The sequence below is a fragment of the Tauraco erythrolophus genome, chromosome 8, assembly GCF_009769465.1.
Source record: "Tauraco erythrolophus isolate bTauEry1 chromosome 8, bTauEry1.pri, whole genome shotgun sequence".
NCBI lineage: Eukaryota > Metazoa > Chordata > Aves > Musophagiformes > Musophagidae > Tauraco > Tauraco erythrolophus.
Window position 1 is genome coordinate 8,013,791 of NC_141472.1, and position 16,570 is coordinate 8,030,360.

The window sequence follows — 16,570 nt, forward strand, 5'->3', positions numbered from 1 at the left end:
TGCAGTGCGTTTTTGTATTTTAGTAGTATTCCTGTGTCATTTTAGGGAGGAAAAATAATTTTATGCGTTTATTTCATGCTATTATTTTAAATCAGAGAAGCAGCATATAAATAGCATATAAACATCTTTATAAAGAATCACATAATTAGTTTTTAAATGAGATATTCTGTTACCAGTTTGAAATATATAGAATTGTTTGTCTAGAGTTAGAAATGTCTTTATACATGTATGTGCCTATCTGTAGGTAGGGTCTATAAATGACTGCATGGAGTAAGACAGCATAACAGCACACTGACAACTAGCAAATGAAGGCTACGTTAGAATGCAGGAGTTATTAATGAGATTTGCAGGTTATCTGAGAGCTAGGAGAAGCATAATTGAAAACTGGTCAGAGAGTGTATCCTATTATCTGACAATAACTGTCATAATATAGCCATAAAATAGTTACTGGAGTTTAGGGTCACCTATTATGTCATTTTAATGCACTATGCAAGGCAGAAAAATCTGCACCGTGTCAATGCATTGTACCTTAATAAAGAACAAAAGGTAACTACAGACTGATGGCGGGCTGTGGTGAGGAGGGCTTACTTCAGCATGAAATCATTCCCGTGTCAGTCAGTTGCTGCCACAACTCACCTTCATGGACATGGATTTTTAGTGAGTTTTAAAGGTGCATAATAGGCTTTTACTTTTTGCGGATATACTTCCATAGTTTGTCACTGGCATTACTGTAGTTTTAACGCAATTTTGAGAAGTAATGATTAGTTTTTGTGGGCAGGAGGATTGCTTTTATGTGACCTTTTCTTACTAAAGCCAGATATGTGTTGACTGTGTAGATAATTTATCTTATTGATTTCCCTACCACCCCCCTATGGTGATACCCACTGCAATACTGTGTATGTAGTAAAACCTGATGTTCTTAGAACATGTGATTTCTTCTTTATAGATCAGTGCACCTTTCGTATCCCTAATTATATTAAGCCAAAAAAGACAGTCTTCTATGAATATAAAAGATGGAAAAATGATTGTTCAGTCAGCTAAGACCAGGCAAATTGCACAGCACATGCTTTATCTGTCTGGTTAGCTGGGAGCATGGCAATACAGTGTAGGCAGTTTCTGTAAAACACATGTAAGGCATGGATTTAAACATCTCTAGGAAAGGATGAGAAAAGTCTCCTCTGAAGGAAGGAACTAATGAGTAATTTAATTGTAGTTACTATTCCCTCCTCTCCATAAGATAATTGCTTAATTGGGTAGTGATCTCTGTGTTTGAGAAGAGTAACTGCCTCCTTCGAGGTGTAGAACCTAGGTGTAGGTTTTTTGCTATAGGACCTTGGTTACAAATAGGAAAAGGGACTTACAACTGGATTCAGAATGGTAGGAATACTTCCCAGGCAGTGCTCCGCGTGTGTGTTCACTACTGTTATTTCACAGTTAATGGTACGTGTAGTTTGGAATATATTGGTGCCTGTAAGGTCTCTGGCCTTGACTGTGTTAGTTAAATGTCAGATAAATATGGTAAGTAGATGACATGCTTCTCTGCATGTAAAGAACTAAGAAAAAATTACACAGGGGTGTTATAGAGAGGTTTTTTTGCACTGTTTTGTTTTATACACAGCTTGCAATTCCAAGCAGTTCTTTGGCTTAATTCTGTGATATGATTTCTGAGTTAGGACAGTGATGTGAAGCTAAATTTCAGGCATTAGACGTTGTTGCTCAAAGAAATGAGGTATCGTTTTACTGGCTGTGAATTTCTGAAGTAGCAAAGTGTGGTAGAAGACCTTGTTTCCTTTTGTCTAAATAACTGCTTTTTGTATGAATGTTTATCAGCAAACGTTTAAATGTTGATGAAGCTGACATTTCCTGTGGACTTGCCAAGAGACAAATCTCCCTTCCTCTGAGGCAGTACAAATTAAATTAGCTAAGACTGAGTTTGTTCTTCTAATTGTAGGAGTTCTGTCAGATCTGTTTAATACTGAGATACAGTTGGCCCACTTGTGTTTGGCAAGTGTTAGTGACCAGAAAAAAGCACAAGTTTCGTCTATTGTTTAATTTATCAGCTTTGGTTTCATTAAACAGTTAACCAACAGTTCATTTTTGCATCTGAAATGTTTTTCAGTACATTTTATTGTGATTAAAAAATCCTACCACAGTCTCTGCTGTATTTGAGACTTAAAAGTGTTCTTAAGGATTTATGCATTAGCATCTTTATAAAAAGAAGCAAGATTTTTTTTGTGTGAATTAGATGTCATGAGTGTTAATATGGTATTGTTAGTAACTCAGTGCCATGAAACATGTCTGATATTTGCACAGGAAAGGCATGTGAGGCATGTTGAGGGACTTGGTTTGAGGAGGGAGTTGGTTAAGGGCTATCAGGTTGGGAAAGATACAAGTCAGCCATAAGTGTTGAACCACCACTGCACACACAGTCTGAGCTCTCAGGACACTGTGATTGTTTTGCTTTTAACTAGGCTGTTGCAGCTGGCCTGCTGTAGGATGCTCTGGTACACTCTGTTTTGTACAAAACAATAGTGGAATGTGGCTGTGGGGGAGGACAATTGTTGTTACTGCTGGATTCTGTCTTTTTTAATTGGGATCTTTTACGTATTGTCATTTCAGTAGCATTTGGTCTCATACTGTGTGTTTGTGTCTTCTGCACTGTAAGTGTAGAGAAATTGAAAGATGGTTTGTTTCTTTTTGTTAAAAAAAAAAGTCTTTCCAGAATCTTTGCACACAAACTTCAAGTGACTTGTTGGCAGAGTAACTTCTGGTTGATGTTAGAAAATCTGAGTTATTTGCTTGCAGGGAGGGAAAAACTCCAAGATGATTGGCATGATTTCTCTTGTCAGGAAGGCTCTTGTGTTAGCACAAAGGACAAGGCCAAAAGCAATGAGACCTCGGGATCGAGTCTCCTTTGATCTTGGTCTTGATATTAGCAGGTCTGAAGTGAGCATTTTTCACTTGAGTAACTGCCACTTGCATATGACAGTAATATGCAGGTGGTTACTCTTTCAAGACTCTTGTCTTCATACGGGAGGCCTTTGTTGAGACAAATCACCAAGGATTTCAGACTGCACTTACAGCCACGCTTCTGCGTCTTCTCAGCACCGTTTCAGGCAGGGTATCGGTTTTGAAAAACACTGTGACAGTTCCTGAACCCATAAAAGAAAGAAGTGATGAAAGTTGAGCATGGCCAAAAGCAGCCAATGATATTTGTCAGTTCACTATGAGAAAGAGTGGAAATAGTAGAGCTTTCTACATTTTTGCAGTCTTTTTTTTTTCCCAACCAAAAGCTTCTAAAACAGTGAGGTTTAATGTGGCTGCAACTGAAGGAGACGAGAGAAAGAAATATTTTTGCACAAAATAACCTGTGAATTTACTAATAGCTAGAGGAGGAATGTAGCAATTCCCTCACTCCTGTGTTTTCATTAGGCTTTTTGTTAGCAGGAAATGGAAAAAAAAACTCATTGTGAAATGATTGAAAGTGTCTTTTTGAGTACGTTCTAGGTTTTATTTTTTTATAACTTACTTCAACTGTTAATACTAGACTCTTTTTCTCCTGACTTGATTCCAGCTGTTAAAATAATAGTTTATACCAGGCATTTCTGGTATTGGTTCCTAAAGGCATGAGCTTGAATTTTGTACTACTGTATTTCTTATTTTTTTAATACTATTTCAGGAGATATTCCTGGCTTCCAAGCGATTGCAGGATCAGAATGTTGTACATAGTCTGTTTTCGCTATTTAGTAGTCTTTTGAAAAGTCATTGGCCAAGGGCAAATGAACCCAGCTTCCAAGTTTTAGAAACCACTGGATCATGCTAGTTAGTATATGTGTAACTGGATCGATGCCTGGAAGGTCTGTTTAGTAGCTGTAATATGCTTACGTGCCATAAGTTTTGGTTTTAATCATTACATGATTTAAAAATCCTCTAGCAACAACAATTTGAAAGCAATTTTATTCTTGAAATACCATGCATGAGGGGGAAAAAAAGACAGATGACATGGTTCTAAGATTATTGTGTGTTTTCTGTTTAAGTCAGTTGAATATGTTTCAGTACCACTGGGATCTTGTTTTCTTTTTTTGAAAGTATATATTAATTTGCACAAGGAAATGCAGATGTTTCTGAAAGACTGTAGAGCATCAGACTGGCACAGCTGGTAAGTTTTTGCTGTGTGTGCAATAAATAGTAATAAATTGAGGCCAATGTAGCTTTTGTTGTGCGTGGGTCATTTTTTGCTTGCGTATATGGTGTGCTCGATGCATACAAAAGGTCTAAAAAAATATGTATTTCAGAGAGGCCTGACTTGAATATCTTCATTACGTACTGTTTTTTTTTTTATGGATTGCACTCGGCTTCTCAAGGCCTTTTCATTTAAATCAAGGTCAATGGTAGCAATCTCTTGGTGCAATGTCAGTCTCACTTCTAGAGGAGATAAGACAATGAAATTGAACTACGATTTTATGTAGATAAATTTCAAACAAGCTTAGCCTGACATATGTTTGAAATAGAAATGCATAGTTGTAATTAATGTATTTAAAAATATTTTGGTATAAAGTAGTGCAATGGTGTTGAATAGCAGTATGTCTGTAACAAAAATACTGCAAAATTGATGTTACATGTAATATTTTCGAGTGGTCCATAGGCATTTTTAATAGGCATTTTGCGGCCCAGAAGGCCAACTGCATCCTGGGCTGCATCAAGAGGAGCGTGGCCAGCACGTTGAGAGAGGTGATTCTCCCCCTGTACTCTGCCCTTGTGAGACCTCACCTGGAGTACTGCGTCCAGTTCTGGAGCCCCCAACATAAGAAGGACATGGACCAGTTGGAGAGGGTCCAGAGGAGGGCCACGAAGATGATAAGAGGGCTGGAGCACCTTTCCTATGAGGACAGGCTGAAAGAGTTGGGGCTGTTCAGCCTGGAGAAGAGGAGGCTCTGGGGTGACCTTATAGCGGTCTTCCAGTACCTCAAGGGGGCCTACAAGAAAGATGGGGAGAGGCTGTTCAGGAGGGCCTGTTGTGATAGGACAAGGGGTAATGGTTTTAAAATAGAGGGAGGTAGATTCCGGTTGGATATTAGGAAAAAATTTTTTACCATGAGAGTTGTAGAACACTGGAACAGGTTGCTCAGAGAGGTGGTGGATGCTCTATCCCTGGAGACGTTCAAGGCCAGGTTGGACGAGGCCCTGAGCAACCTGATCTAGTTGGAGATATCCCTGTTCCTTGCAGGGGGGTTGGACTAGATGACCTTTGAAGGTCCCTTCCAGCCCTAACCATTCTATGATTCTATGATATATGATAATAACATAATTTCATACTGGAAATAAAATGGGATTCTGTCCATTTTCATGTACCTGCTGTCTATGAAAAGACTCAGTAATAGTTTATTTACAATCAAGATGGGAGGGAAATGGAATATAATTCAGAGCATCTTGAGACTGCTGTTCAAGCAGACTTTCTATTTTCAACATACTGCTCAGTGACTGTAGTTATGATCTCTGCAAGACACTAGATACCATAAAGGAGTGTTAGATCCTCTAATTAGCAGTAGACAAATGCTATTTAGGAGTTGCAATACAGAAAGGTGAAAACTAGACCAGAAGTGTAAATCTGGTGAGAGATGATGAATTAAAACAGTCAAAGCATCTGGATGCATTTGGTTACTTTATAATAATTATACACATGTAAAAATAAATGCGTTATCTCACAGTCAGTAGACATTAGGTTCTCTGTATTTAGAAACTCGAGGTGCATCTCTAAATGTGTGACCCAAGCCAAGGGTTTCAGACAGTCTTGTTATCCAAGTGTGTTATCAGTCTGATATATTGCACTTGCAAGGCATGTTGAATCTCATCTTGTCACATATGCATTGTTCAGGCTTAGAGGAAAAGGGGAAGAATTGCTTTATAGTTTTGGGCTTTTTCGTTTTTGTTTTAAACTGGTTAGGCATTATATTTGCTGAGCTTTGTAAACACTTTTTGGCATCTTTTTGCCCCATCTCAAGGTTTTTTGCTTCCTTCTTCTCTGTGGTATGTTAATTGTATGATTACCTCTCCATTTGGCCACAGCCTACCTTCTGTTGAGATAGACATCCACTGTACAGTAGATGAATAGCGAAGACATAAACTCTAGGGCTTCTTTACAAATTTAAGTTATGGTCCTTAAGTTGTGATGTATTATGACCTCCTGTTTTTTCTTTCTGTTAATAGGATCTGTTTTTACGCTAAAAGTTCAAGTGAATGACATCATCAGTCATCAGTACCTGCGACAAGCAGTTGTAGATGTGTTTGTTAACTACACAAAGACAAATTCTACTCTTACTGAAAACAATGGAGCAGTATTAATAAAAGTTCCCTACAAATTAGGATTAAGTTTAACTATCGTCTCATACAAGGATGGCTACATGTTAACACCTTTGCCTTGGAAGACTGGGAGAATGCCAAGTACGTGAGCATCTTATGGTCTTATTATTAAACTGTATCTGTCAGTAATTAAATTTCTCTCTTCCTCTGCAGTCTGGGTAGTTACTGTCAACTGGGAATGACTGAACAAAGTCAGTCAGGGGAGGTGGTGGTGCCTGTCAATGCAGGTGTAAGGGTGAATGATTTGTTAGGCTTGTCAAAATTCTTGTTATTGTAAAACAGAAAATAGCCCTTTTTAACTCTAAGTTATCTTATGATATCATTAGTGTATTCTGAGAGATTGTTTACCTAGATTTAGCAAAGATCTGCTGATGTGTTTTGACAGAAGTCATGTTGTGTTTAGCAGTTCTTGGAGCGCCAATGCTACGAATCCTATGTAGCAGGTATAACCTGTTGTTATAGCTTCCTTTCAGCAGTTTCCTCACAAGTTTTCCTGTTCAACTATTGCATGCTTGTAGAAAAGTTATATGATTTTTTTTTTTTTAAAAAGAGATGGACTCTTAAGAATTCTAGCCACTTGTTTATGCATAGAAGGGATAAGACAGTACAAACATACAACGAAGGTCTTCCTGCCTAACCACTAAAATTCCTGCTCTGGACAACAGGAGTAATTCATTTATCCAGTCTTCATATAGTCTCTTTTTAAACTGCTCTATTCACTATTCCTTCAGAATTGGAGATTTTGCAGGGTTTTTTTCAGTTGCACAGTGTAACAGATATTACCACTTTCCACAGTATACTCGTCTGTGACGCTTTCATTATTCCCACAAAGTCAAGCTAATATATGGCTGTTTGAAGATACTGTCTTGATTACTGGAAAACTGTCTGGTAAGTTCAGTGTATGCAGATTGTAATCTAACCACTTTGTAATAACCATCTGTACACATACAAAAAAATTAAGCGTGTTCATATTCTCATATAATACCTATCTACTCAAAGCCAGATGTTCAGTTAACAATGTAGCTCTGTGTGGCTGTGACAAGTACTAGACTAGAAATACACCAACAGTGGAAAAGACGATGAAAACAGATTCTTATGTGAAGTGGATTTCTGAGCAGTAATAAAAACATTGCTTGTGTGTTTTACCATTGCTAAGACCAAACATTACTCTCTTACAGATGCCAAATCTCAACCAAGTGTTCAGTTTCCAAAATTTTTAATAAAGCTTCCAACAAATCACCATATTACAAATGTTACAGCCTATCTGACAGTGCCAGAGCAATTTTTGAAAGTGGACAGCTTTCTCTATACAACAGGAATTCTTCTAAATAAATCAGGTACGTAAATATGTTTAAGAATTTTTTTAAAAGAAGAAATCTTCAAATTATAATGCATATGAGTGCACAGTGTTTCAGAAAAACATACGCTTCAATTAAAAGGGCCTGAACCTGCTTCCATTGTATCAAATTACAAAGCTTTGTTCGATAGGAGTGAGCTATAAACACATGAGTTAAGTAATTGATGTCACTCTATCTGTTCCATGTGGTATGAGAACATAACATATGTTACTACACTGAAATAACTCATTCAGGATCTGCTTTTATATATATTTTTATTTGTGTGTGTGTATATATGTTCAGGATTTTGTGAGACTGTGGAACTGGTTTAGCAAACACCTGAAAAATTTGGTTATGGTCAGAGTGTAAACTAGGTGAACCTAAAGAAATCAGTGAAACTGTAGCAGTCAACTTCAGCTGTGGGGTTTTCTGCATTTTCACTAGAATGATTGGCTCTAGGAGCTTTACACCTTGCATAAAGATAGTATGGAAGCTCTAGTTTGGCTCACAGGCAGTTAATCTGTCTAAGCCTGTTTGAAACCAAATAGTCGCAATGTATACAGAGCAAAATTGTTATGTTTTCTGTGCATCTGTTTCACTGGAGAAGCAGTAAGTGGTTTCATGAGTCGTCATAACTCTGCTCACATGCAGTTCGATCTTTTATTATTTGTCATTCTATCAGATTTTTTTTTATTTGCATAAATACAGTAATCTCTGATAGATGGCACTATGTGCAGTTCCATCTTTCTTTTGTTCTTTTCCTTCTATTCCCAGTGAACCTGAAACCATGAGGCTCTTAAATTCATTGCAGCATGAGGAGGCCAATACATGGCTTAGTTGAACTTGTCATGCTCTCTTCTTTAATTTTAAATGAATTAAAATAATCGTATGTATTGATGTCTTGACTTACATATTTTAAAATCTTTCTTACCTGTATTTCACCTCCTTGAATGTAAAGCATAAGAGAATAAGCAGTGTTTCTCCCGTTTGAGTCTTCGTTTCCATCTGTCTGGCATGTGTTTTAAATTATTCATATACTCCTAAAGGAATAGACTTCCTTTTAAGGCAGGTGGAAGCTAATTGATATCGGATGCACCAGGAGTTTTCTCACAACCAGTTTCTAATCGCTTGCATAGATCTAACATTATTCCGGTACTTACTAATTCTGTTTCAGCTTCTTTCACCATCCTGTCATATTGAGTGTTCTGAAGTATTTGCAAATTAGCGTAAGGAAAACAAAGGAAACAAACTTTCAGGCTGCATTGTAAAGCTTTAGGTACACAAAGTTTCCTTTGAGTGCTTTGACAAGCCTCATCATTAACTACTTGGTTCATTATAACTGCCAATTTAGAAAGTTAATCCTTACAGGTAAGTTTGAGAGGACTGTTCATCTGGAGAGAAACGCGGCAGTCATGTATTTGTGTATATCTTCAGTTTGATTCACTGTTCTGTATGTTGCAATTATACAAAAATTCTTATTGTATCTGTATTTCACATAGGTTAGTGATTTTGTAATCAAATTGTCTGAGGGGAAAAATTCTTCTTTTCTCACCCTGACGCCAAGTTTTTCCTAAACTTTGGTTCTACAGTCAGCATTGAACCTGTATGTCAAAAGTCTGTTTCTCTTTTACAGATTTGGTATAGAAATGACTGGCTTTAATTTTAATCACAACATTTTAAAAGTCCAAAAGAGATGTTGATTTTTATTTCACCAAGTTGGTTGACAGCTGACTGTGTAGCTGGATGTGAACGAGGGCTTGCCTTTAGTTACAATGAGGATAGATCCTTAATTCTAAATATTTTTTTAAAAAATACACTATGAACGGAGAATTACAGACAAGATATTTCTCACATTCAGGTTTCAAAAGCATGGAATTAACTCCTCTTGCTGCAATATGCGTAAATGTTCTTTTGACTGGGAAAGAACTGAAAGTAAACGGTCCCATTCAGATTACACTTCCTCTTCCCACAAGTGCTGGAAAATCTGGAGATGCCATACCTGCATGGACATTCGATATGAAGACTGGTAAGTGGGTTATTTGTTCTACCTTTAGCACATGTTTTGGGCATGTGACACTGTATGTCATGGAACAGTGATGGCACTAATATATGAGATGGTGGTAAATAGTCACAAATTTTATTAGGGGTTCTATATTAGTTTTGGATTGACTAGCTTGACTTGTTTGAAGGAGTTTCCCTGTTTTCATTAGTTGAAAAACCTTTCGTGAAATTAATTAGCATTCCTATAGAACAAATTTTTAATGTAATGGATTTTTATTTTCATGAGAGGCTAAGGATTCAGGGAACATACGTTTTAGGTTATGTTAAATTTTAAGCCTGGTAATTTTGTGAATGCCTTCTTAAAATAAAGCAAATCAGAATTGAAAATTTGCATGCTTTTGTTTCCTCGATTATAGCTCTAAACATCCTCTGACACTAAAACTGGAGTAGATATTACATCAATTAACAAAAGCAATTCAGAAAGTGAAATGAAGGGGAACTAAGAGTTATCAAAGAGAACAACATAGTTCTTACAGCATGCATGGGAAGAGGAGGCTAGGGATTAGGCACTCTAAACCTTTTGTCATCTCTTCATGTCTAATTTTAGTCAAGAGTGAGCAATGAGCTACGTACACTTATCTCATTTAGATGTCCTTTATTAGATGTGTGTGCATTAGTGTACTGATTGTCTTACATTGTACTTTATGCTTTCCATCACACTTAAAACATGCAAGTGAGTGAAGAGGTAAGTGTCTTACTCCTTATTAAGGTAAAAAAGCTTCCACTCAACTGTTGAGAGTACAGGAAAGGACACCAATGCTAACAAAGTGTTGTTTACATGTTCAAGAAAGAAATTGATCATCTTAATGAAGAAAAACCAAAGAACTTTTATTTGAATTAAGAATAATAAAAAATTGGTTAGGTTGTCTCTTGGGAAAGGAGTGAATAGAGTAAGTTTTGGCATAGAAGACTGAATCTGCCTATACAACTAGAAGACTTCAGAGGAGTAACTGGTGGTAAGAGATAGCGTTCTTCATCAAAGAAGGGGTTTTAGTCTGCCATGGTAAAACAGCACAAGGGGTTTTAATTTCTTACTGTCACAGCCACTTTTGCCAGCTCCTGTGCTTATCTGTACCTATGCTGAACTCTTAACTCACTAAACAGAAAACTAGGTCAACAATGTTATCAAAACAAAAAGTTGACAGAGCTGGAGCAGCTCGGCACAGGATCAAGTTAGAGTATTAACCAGTGTAAAGTGTGTATTTGGGCGTTGAGGGACCTACTCAACATGCCTACTTAGGCACATTGGCCTTGGGGATAGAGCAAGAGCAGGAGTGTGGCATGCTGACCCATTAAAAACAATTAAAACAGTTGTTTTTTTCTCCTTGGGTGAGGTGTACTCTGATAGAGCTTCTGTAAAGGTAAAATGTTTGTGATGGGTGCTCACTGAGGTGTAGTGTTCGCATGGAACCTTCACTGCTGTTGCTGAGGAGAGAACAAGGAGGACTGTGGACAAAGAGAGAGACTTTTTGGGCATAACTAACTTCCACTTTTTCTGCCACTTCCTCATCTCTTTTCTATAGTGAAAATTTGCAACTGTATTCACTGTTCTGGATGCTTAAATAAACTAGATGATCTTTAAGGTCCATTCCAGCCCAAACCATTCTATGATTCCTTAGTCAAAGTTCTGGTGATTGAGGAGAGCTGAACACCTCAGCTCTCCAGCAAGCATTTGAGAGCATCCATAAGTAGCAGTAGGCTCCTATCTGAACTGAATGGAGAGCTGCCACTGCACTGAATATGATGCTCTGGCATCCAAGACGTTGCATGCGGGATGTTCCCAGCAAGATGCTGACACGCACTTTTAAACTCTGAAGTCCGTGTTTAATATGTCATAATGCTAATCAGAGCTTTCATGTCAATATCAATAGTGGTAAGGGAACAGGTCTATGTTTATGTAGACTGATCCGTGGGCACCAGAAGAAAGATAGAAATGGCTTTCACATGTGTGCTCATGCAGTGTTCTCTGGGGTTACTTTAAGTGTACTAGTACTGAGACTGTTCCTGAAAAATGAGCTTTTGTAATTATATTCCAGCAGCTGTAAATGCAGAATTTGTTGATGTATATCGAATGTGGCTTCCTTCTCACCAAGTATTTTCCCTCATTAGTACCAAAAGTACTTTGTGGATTTTAATAGAATTATAAAAAAAAAAAAAAAAGAAAGCTTGCTTTGCATCATTAAATTGAGAAAATTAAGAATGATATCCTTCTGTTGAATGGCAGTAAATCATAAGGAATGGTGCTTACTCATGAATCATGTTTTAATGTTTTTCTTAGTACGTACTACTTTCTATGGAGAATATTGAAGAGTAGATATAATTTATTGAAGAGGACAGCGGAGAATATATCCCTTCTTACAGATTTGTTAAGCCAAGATAGAACTTCTGGAGATGTAGAAATTTTTTTTGCCTTTTGTATGTGGTGTTTTGTGGGTTTTTTGTCTGTCTATAAGTAGTCCACCCTCTGCACTTGCAAAATAATAGTTTTGCAGTAGAGTGACATCTTGCTTTAGAGTTGAGAGGACAGAGAATTTGAGGATCTGTTATTGTTGCTTCCATATGAGAGTTAGGGATGGAAGACTTCCAGCTGGTCTTGCTCCTGAGTCTGGACAAGAGGTTTTCCAGGTAACTGAGAAACCACCTCTTTCAGGGCTCTAGAAGGCTGCTGCTGCTTTTCCCCTCTGCCAGCTGTCACAAGTACCAGGAGAAGGCTGCAAGTTTTACTGTCAAATGATTATTTTTTGTGTGTGTGTGCGTGCTGCGTGCCTATGTAGGATGTGTCAGTTCTCATCTTTACCTCCTGTCTGGCAGATACTTCCTTTTGCCTTGCTGAAAGAAGGGTCCTGCAGGAAAATTGAAATTATAAGGCTTATATGAATTATATTTTTTGCATGCTTTTTGCATAACAATGGTTATTGTTGTTTTTAAAAAGCTGGCTGTTCTCTTTCCTTCTCTGTATCTGCAGTTTGAAAATGTAAAGTTGTTTATATGAGGTTGTTTTCTGTCCTTAGAATTTCACAGATGGCCCACAATAAATGTGTTCAAGTATGTTAAGTGTCATTCTGTCTCTTCTACTGCATGCTTTATTAATTATAGAATTAATTATGGCATACCATAATACCTGTCCTTTGCATTGCCAAACCAATGGTGTGGAATCTGTGTCCTAACAATAGACCTTCCTTGGGCTAATTGGACCGTTACTGCCTTGGGGCAGGGAGGAGGAGAGAAACATCCAAGATGAACATTGTGTATCCTGTTGTAGCTTACTAGATGAAAATGCTTTCCTGTTAAGTGCTGCTAGCTCATGTTGAACTTATATGCATATGCTTAAATACCTGCTCCTTGGTTTTCTTTAATCTTCATACATGAGTAAGCTCATGTAATAGGATTTTCCAAATTATTTGTGTATGTATCTATGAAAGGCATTTGTTAATAGAAAATGAATTATACTAAATTAATTCTGGTAAGTAATGTTGATGCTTTGTTTCAAAGTAAACGGCCACACAGGGATGTTTGCAATGACATTGTTAAGAGAGAAAGTTTGCATATTTAGCTAAAGCTGTGCAATAAATAGTGTATAGGTCAGAAGTTTCAGTTTTTCTTGTGACCTTGTGCTAATGGTTTCAGCTATAAAGAATCCTGCATGGCATGTGCAATATTTTGCCTTTTTTTTTTTTTTTTTAGGTGCTTGGGTAAGCCGTGGGCTAGGAATGGTAAAAGAAGTGGATGGTCAATTAGCATGGACATATACTGCTCAACACTTAGGCTACTGGATAGCAGCTCCACTGCCTGGAACAAGAGGTATTGCAACAACTGGCAAAAAAATTCCTGAGTAACGCATGTAACAATGGATCATAAGGCTGTCAGTTTGATTGCTTTATTTAACAACAGAAGGGGGAAAATGACATGCAGTTTCAACAGTCGGATAAGTTTTCTTTGAATTCTGATAATGTGCCTTTGTGCATTTCCTAGAACTTCAGATGCTATAGGGGGAAAAGTCTGTATTTGAACTTAGACTTTCATACTATTGCCATCTTTTGGAAGAAGCCTGCAAGGGAACTGTGACTGTGGAGATCTAAAAATCAGTGGGACTGTGTCACTTAGTGTTGAGGATTGTGTATGACGGGAGGAAACACAACAAGAAAATTAGTCTTTTTTACAACGGTCCCAGTGGATTCTGTTTGACAGACTTGTTGCATGTTTTGCAAATTCATAGTAAGGGATTCTTATCAGAGAAATGTGATGTCAAAATTTAAAAACAGATAGCTCTTTCTGACAGAAGCACTAAATCGAAAATATAGTTCATGTTTCTAAGTCAGTTTGGACAACTAATGCAAATGTAATTTGACTGGAATTGAGTGGATGTCATGGTAAAGCTTTAGTACTTGAGATGAACCTGTGAAGATCTGTTTTATTGTAACCATTGTGTATTTTCTAGTTTGCTGAAATAGCAAGGTGAAAAGGAATGAATGTAGTGCCATAGGAACACAAAATCACTGAAAAAGTACAGTTTAATTTGTTATAGCTCTTCATATCAAGTGGAATTATTTGGTTTGGGGAACTAATTCTTGTCTGATTTTGTTTGACAATCTAGAATCCATTATTAGTGCCGTTTCCAAGGACATAACAACCTATCACACGGTGTTCCTTACGGCCATACTGGGAGGTACTGTTGTCATTATCGTTGGATTTTTTGCTGTTCTTCTTTGTTACTGCAGGTAAGCAAAAAAAGAAGCTCTAATAATCTCAGCATGAATCGAATTTAAGGTTGATAAAATAGTCTTTTGAAGTCGAGACTTGTTTCCTTAGCTAAGCTATAATGTGTAGCTTAATATTTCTTAAAAAAATAAAGTTGTTACAGAACTTCATTTTAAGTTTGTGATGTCACATTACACTATAACTTCTAAATCAAAATCTAATCTTCAGCTCTGCTAATCAACAGTCTAGTATTTCCTTGTGTGCTCTTTAGTCACCTTACATCTCTTTTGCATAGGGATAAATGTGGTCGGACACAAAAGAAGGAAAAAAATACAACTAAGCTGGAGGTCATAAAAAAAGACCAGACAACATCAACAACTCACATAAATCACATCAATGCTGTCAAAGGGTCTTCAAAGTTGGAGGATAAGTCACAGTTATATACACCGAAGATTTCTTCATACAGCCCTCAAAGAAGGATGTCCATAGACACGGAAGATGGAAAATCACGAGACAATTTTAACATCTATACAGAGGATGTTTCTTATCAGCCATCCTGTCAAACTGGTCAGTCAAGAAATTCAGCCCATTCACTGGAGCCTAATGCTGGAGTTAGGCATTTACAGCAGTCAAAGCACAGTAACAGTACTATTTCCCAGGCTCCTAGGGACATTCACGACCAAAACAGATACCTTTCACTGAAAGAAGAGATGTATGGACTTTCCCATATCCCAGAACATCTAATGCATATTTACAATCAACCTATTGCTATTCTGCAAACCTCTGACCTTTTCCACTCCCCAGAACAATTGCATCCTGCTAAATCAGCAACTTTGCCAAGAAAAGGGCAGTTAGTATATAGCCCCATGATGGAACCCATGAATCGTGACAGTTACATGCAAACGTTACCGAAAATGCCAGTGCACTCTCATCCACAGCCCTCTGTCTGCAGAGATGAAAACAGTACATTAGACAGTGAAGAGGGCTTACCTTCCCAAGCATCAAACTGGGGCCGGTATACTAATAGCTTACTGGAATCTGTCTCGGTTCCTGGGACATTGAATGAAGCAGTTGTAATGACTCCGTTTTCATCTGAACTTCAAGGTATTTCAGAACAAACATTATTGGAACTCTCGAAAGGAAAACCTTCTCCACACCCTCGAGCATGGTTTGTGTCCCTGGATGGAAAGCCGATCGCTCAAGTGAGGCATTCTTTCATAGACCTGAAAAAGGGCAGAAAAACAGAGAGTAATGATACCAGTCTGGACTCTGGTGTGGACATGAATGAGCATCATCCTAGTAGGAAACTGGAGAGAGAGAAAACTTTCATAAAAAATATGCCGCATTCTAAGATCCTTTACTTGGAAGATCTGGATCTGAGTAGCAGTGAGAGTGGGACCACTGTTTGCACTCCAGAGGACCAGGCTGTGAGGCACATCCTGGATGGAGGGAGCGGGCCGGTCATAGAACAGCATGATGAAGAAGCTCTGAGAAGAAAAACTGTATCAGGAAGTCATGAATCTGGTATCCCTTCTGCTAAAAAAAGGGATAGACCATCTATCACAAAAAGAGATAGCAAAACCAATATCTGGAAGAAAAGAGAGGAGAGGCCGCTTATTCCTATAAATTAAAATACAATGTGCTTTTTGTTGTTGGTCTCCCTGCTGGTTACTGACCTCTTGTCTGCTTCTGTAATTCTGCTGTATTGGGTTTACAAGGGAAATGTTGTTTTCTGTTATCAAGAAAAGTTACTTTTTTTTTTTTAATGTACAGATTGAGTTACTAAACTTCAACTGGGCAATTGATATTTAATGTGAATTGAAAACAGGGAAATACTACTATTAAAATTTTCCAGTTCGTAATTTTGCTGGCAGTATAGGGAAGGCCCACATTTTAATTTGCCTGTCATTCTTGGACGTACCTCTGGGAATGCATGGTGAGAAACACAGGCACGTTTTAATTTTTTCATACGTGTTGCTAATCCATTGGTAGACTAGTTAAAGCCATTCCTCAGCCTTGTTCCTAATCAATGTGACCATCTGTACAGTATTTTATATGTCAACTTTTCTAGGGATCTGTTACTACTTCTTTGTATAATGTAAATTGTTTCGTCA

General features: G+C 37.6%; 1 protein-coding gene across 1 annotated transcript; it reads left to right on the top strand.

Annotated features, from left to right (window-relative positions):
• Positions 1–6,176: 6,176 nt before the first annotated feature.
• On the top strand, positions 6,177–16,087 carry FAM171B (family with sequence similarity 171 member B). The gene is made up of 7 exons (XM_009988885.2): positions 6,177–6,441; positions 7,156–7,248; positions 7,539–7,697; positions 9,556–9,723; positions 13,443–13,559; positions 14,353–14,476; positions 14,752–16,087. Exons 1-7 carry the CDS (start codon positions 6,177–6,179, stop codon positions 16,085–16,087), a joined length of 2,262 nt encoding a protein of 753 aa, XP_009987187.2.
• The last annotated feature ends 483 nt before the right edge of the window (positions 16,088–16,570 follow it).